This window comes from Periophthalmus magnuspinnatus, chromosome 16 (assembly GCF_009829125.3).
Source record: "Periophthalmus magnuspinnatus isolate fPerMag1 chromosome 16, fPerMag1.2.pri, whole genome shotgun sequence".
In the NCBI taxonomy this organism is placed as follows: domain Eukaryota; kingdom Metazoa; phylum Chordata; class Actinopteri; order Gobiiformes; family Gobiidae; genus Periophthalmus; species Periophthalmus magnuspinnatus.
The window spans coordinates 14,490,235-14,495,052 of NC_047141.1; the positions used below are offsets into that span (position 1 = coordinate 14,490,235).

Consider the following 4,818-nt stretch of genomic DNA (forward strand, 5'->3'; position numbering starts at 1 on the left):
TGTCTGTATGGCAAATAGACTTTATATGTAATAATAAACTCCCCTTTACATCTGGCTAAATTTAAAACACATACACTACCTATTGTTCCTACTTATCTAAATATTATTAAGGCAGTATTTGATATGAAAAACTCCTAAACTTCAACCACCCTTAGGCACAATACAACAAACACAATTACATACTAGGGAGACAAGGGGAATGGAAAAGTGAGTAATCAGCAAACAGCATTACCAGTGCCTCTCATTTTCCCCGTTACTCATGATGTTACTAAAGATGCTTTTGTTGACAATGTGGCAAGAGCTAAACACCATGATGACATTCCCAACATGACCTCAATCAAGCGTTTTCATTGCTCCGAGGCACATAACAATCCGGCAAACGGGGCTGCTGCGGAGAATCTCTTTAACCTCATTTCATAATGAACGCAATCATATGGGGAAAATTGTTTTACTACTCGGCAAGTGGTTGCGGCTTTCCGGAGAGGAGTGGTGCATTTGCAGATTGTTTATAGGTATTGTGGAGAGAAATGATGGAACCAACAGGGACGATAATAAATGTGTTGAAAGTTTTGCTAAATCTCTATTAAAGGGGAGCGTTGCACAAATATTGAAAGTATTTTGAGGAATTATGGAGAAGCACTGACCCTATCTTGGAATTCTAAGTATTAATAAGTGTTTTGCAAGAGTTTTACATTCTGATTATAAAGAATCAACTAAAATTATAGTTTTTTACTTTTGTGTGGCCAGAGTTGGAATATACTAGAAACTGTACTGCTGACTCTTTGGCATCAGTGTAGCTTGTATCTTGTATCAGGTGTAGGACTAAAACATTTCTATCATATTTCTCCACAATTGCATTGCCAAAAGAAATAAAGAAAGCCCTTGTGTACTTCTGGATGCATGAAAAATTAAACTGTAATAATGAGGTAATGGTCTGTTATGGAAATACAGCCAACCTAGAAATAGAAGATGTTAACTTAAAATGTAATTTCTTCACCATAATAATCTGTGTGAATATTTTGATAACTATTTATACCTATTGTCATCTGTTACATAATAGTTTTAAACTTAGGGATTTAAGCATCAGCACAAGCCAAACCAGTTATAATAAAGATATGTGTGCAATTATTACATGTCAGTCATGTTGGAATCAGTTACACAGTGCACTGAATCTGATCAAGAACAGAATGCACATGTAAAACCCAGGAGATTTGCAGTATGCCCTTCCCTGCACAGGAACACAGGAAACATGAATATTGTATCTGTTTAAATGCCTCCAAATCAGGCTGAGGTTTGGGCGCACCCACATGTTAACCCAAGCACTGAGCGAGTTCTCTGAGCGCCTGGGGGGAAAGCAGTGCAATGAATGGGAAAGCAGGCCACACTTCTATCCAGGCCATCTTTATTGATCCTCCAAAGCCCTCTGACAGAATACACCCCCATCTTGACCACAAACAGGGGACAATATAAACAACCAATAAATAATAATCTGCTAAATTAAGGCGGTTCTACATCTCCAATAGAACACAACAGTGTCAACATGGTGAATACAGCTTCATGGTTTAGTACAGTACAAGCAGTAGACTCAGAGAACATCACATCTAAAAAGGCTGCACTTTCCCATAAGTGAACCATTTATGCATGATACTCCCACTAAAATGAGATAACAGAATGCTGTGGTCATACACTGACCACGCCAACATATACTCTAAACCCAACAGAGAATGGCAGAGAATGCATTTTGTTCAACTAAAATATAATACTTTCCAAGAACATTGAAGCTGTACTTTGAATCTGATTTCTCTGATTAGAATAAATTAATGCACCTTTTACTGTATGCAAAGATCAAGATGGAGTCCGGGCCTGGGATTACACAGTGTCATAGCATTGTTCAAGTGGCATTTTATTACATTCAAGTCCAGAAACCTGGGCTGAAGCCGGCCTTGAGCCTGCACCTGTGGCCACTAGCACAAGTGCAACACTGTTCCCTGTCCCACAGTGGGCATCCCGGGCTGTCCTCAGTGCATCCTCAGTGTGTCCCGCTGCTGCCTGGTACAGAAAGGTGCTGTCAAAAATAAAAAGCAGGACTGAGCACTCATCCATCCAGGACAATTCATGCTCCTTGCTCCATTTGTGGCAAAAGCAGATCTTCTCAGCAGCTGACAGTACTAGGCTGCTGTTTGTTGACAAAGTCTGAAATAAAGTCAAACTCGTTCTGTCCCAGGAAGAGTTCTGGTAGTTCCTGCACTCGGTCTAGGCCTAGCTCCATGACCAGTGAGGTGAGAACCTCCTCGTCGATCATATCTGCGTCCATACCATTGAGCGCCAGCGTGGGCCCAGCCATGTGCTGCATGTTGGCCAGCTGAGCCGGGTTCATGCGGTACTGAGCAGGGCCCATGTGGCCCCCAGTCATAGGTCCGAGAGGGTGTCCATGGTACTGAGTGTTGAGTTTCTGCAGATGCATGCTGGCCATGAGCTGCTGAGAAGTGAGTCCTCCGTTCATGAACTGCTGCTGCTGTGGGTGCTGCTGTGAGTGCTGCTGAGGGTGCTGAGGTGGGTGCTGCTGAGGGTGCTGGGACTGGGGTGGGTGCTGGCCTGGGTGCTGCTGCGGGTGCATGTGGTGCTGCTGTCCCGGATGGTGCTGCCCATTGTACATCATGTTTCCAGAGGTCATCTGGTGGTGGCCCATCTGTGCCCCGTTCATCTGTCCGTTCATGGGTGCGCCCATGGCCTGCCGCTGCCTCATGGCTGTCTCCATGTTGGCCTGCCCACCTCCGTAGTGCATCATCTGGCCATTGGGCATGGGCCGCATGCCCTGCTGGTTAGCATGCTGCTGGTGACCTGCCTGCAGGCCGCCGTTCATGCCCATCCTGTAACCGTGGAGACCGCCACCTGCTGAGTTGTGATTCATGGGCATCATCAGATGGTCTGCCATGCCTCCTGTCTGAAGCAGAGAGACACTGATCAAGACGATGTTCACCAAACATGTTCACGCACTACAACAACAAACGTGAATGTGACCAGTCATGAGACAATTCAATGCGATTTTGTTTTCTTTGTGAATGGTGCAACTTGTGTGAACGCCACGGAATTGTCTGTCTATCTCTGATAAAGTGTGCGGTTCTAATACGACTATAATTCACTATTCCACTTGCCTTCATAACTCAATAAACCCCCGGAAATAAAACATAGAAGCGTTTTGTTCCTTTGGGCGAATACTGAAAAGACATTACTGGAGTGCTTAGTCTTCCTCAATCCTCTTTCTCTTTGTGCCAAGGAATGAACGCCCAGGTTGGAATTACAGGTTCACATCATATATTGTTTGGACACATTTTTCAGCTCAATAATTCGCCCACAACTGCTTACATTTACGAGCATCTATAAAACGTGCACAGTTTGATATATGGCTCAAATTGCATCTTTGATGCGCGTCAGTTTTGACAGAAATATCAGTTACATTTTACGCACGTACGCTGCAACAAAGACACTGACATCACACAACATCCCAGCAGTTGAATATCCACATATCTGTCCGGGATGTGCATTCAATGAACGCAACTTGCTCTTTGTTATGTCGACTACTTAATACGGAAATCATATCAATTTGAACTGCACGAGTTTGCAATTTAAACAATGGGTCGACAGCGCCTAGGACTGCTTTAATACAATGACAAACGATAGAAATGCACTTACCCGAAACCGTAACGGCTCCACAAAGTTGCGCTACTTTGCTCTGGTTCCGTCCTTTTAAACAGTTCCAGTGTAAAACGCAGCTCCTCTGTTTAGACTCTGTATTCCACTGGGTTACGCTTCATGCTCAGCGAGAACGGTGCGCACAAAGACTGCCGCATCAGATCTTGAAACGACTGCCTATTTTCTGGGTCAACTCAGGGATTATGTACATCTAAAAAGCTCAGAGGAAGGCTGTTGGAGAGAGGTGGAGCCTCGGTCCTGCCTCTTCTTTGTTCCTATTGGCCCCTCGTAACATTATTGTCTATGGGCGTAGAAAAAAGCCTGCTGGGGAGTTGTGACACACTTCGCATGTTTTAATTCTCTCCTCCCACTGTTTCTTTTTGAAAGAATATTTTGACACGTTGTTTGCTTTTATAAAATAAGTGAGTTTGTTTTTAGAATAGATAGATAGATAGATAGATAGATAGATAGATAGATAGATAGATAGATAGATAGATAGATAGATAGATAGATAGATAGATAGATAGATAGATAGATAGATAGATAGATAGATAGATAGATAGATAGATAGATAGATAGATAGATAGATAGATAGATAGATAGATAGATAGATAGATAGATGATTATTAGTTGATTTATAGATTGATTGGTATTTTATTCTCTCTATTTGTGTATGTTTGAATGCTGCTCTGGTATGTGAGGCTTCATCTCCAAGATCACTGCTCCATGTGACCTGGGTGCTGCTGCTGGCTGGCCTGAGCAGTGGTGGAGGGGGCAGTGGAATGCAGTCTGCTGTTCTAGGCCACAGAGGCTGCAGCGGCACAGGACTGGAGCTGAGCTGGATGTGCTCTCCAGATGCCTACATGACTGAGTGCATGTTTCTGCCATGCACATGCACACGCCTCTGATTGCCCACTTCAGGACAACAGCCTCTTCCCAGCGTTTGCAAATGAAAAGAAGCACTTTGGAAAGCAACCCACCCCATTGTCCAGGAAACTTGTCTGTAAATGGCCAACCCCTGGCAGGCTTTGTCATTGTTTGACATTGCATTCTCAACTAGTGCTAATAAGCCACTCCCAGGTGTGAGAAACTCACACAGCCAGTCAGGCCAAACATATACAATCA

At 43.7% G+C, this 4,818-nt stretch overlaps 1 protein-coding gene across 2 annotated transcripts; it reads right to left on the bottom strand.

The window, feature by feature from the left end:
- Positions 1-1,385: 1,385 nt before the first annotated feature.
- On the bottom strand, positions 1,386-3,904 carry cited4b (Cbp/p300-interacting transactivator, with Glu/Asp-rich carboxy-terminal domain, 4b). Of its 2 annotated transcripts, none has more exons than XM_033980942.2 (2): positions 3,694-3,904; positions 1,386-2,940 (listed from the first exon to the last, which is right to left on the bottom strand). In XM_033980942.2, the coding sequence occupies exon 2, from the start codon at positions 2,933-2,935 to the stop codon at positions 2,153-2,155; it is 783 nt and encodes a 260-aa protein (XP_033836833.1). In that variant the 5' UTR covers positions 2,936-2,940; positions 3,694-3,904; the 3' UTR covers positions 1,386-2,152. The 2 variants fall into 2 exon arrangements, with proteins under 2 accessions (XP_033836833.1, XP_033836834.1); XM_033980943.2 differs by having other exon boundaries at positions 1,386-2,944; positions 3,694-3,903.
- Positions 3,905-4,818: the final 914 nt, after the last annotated feature.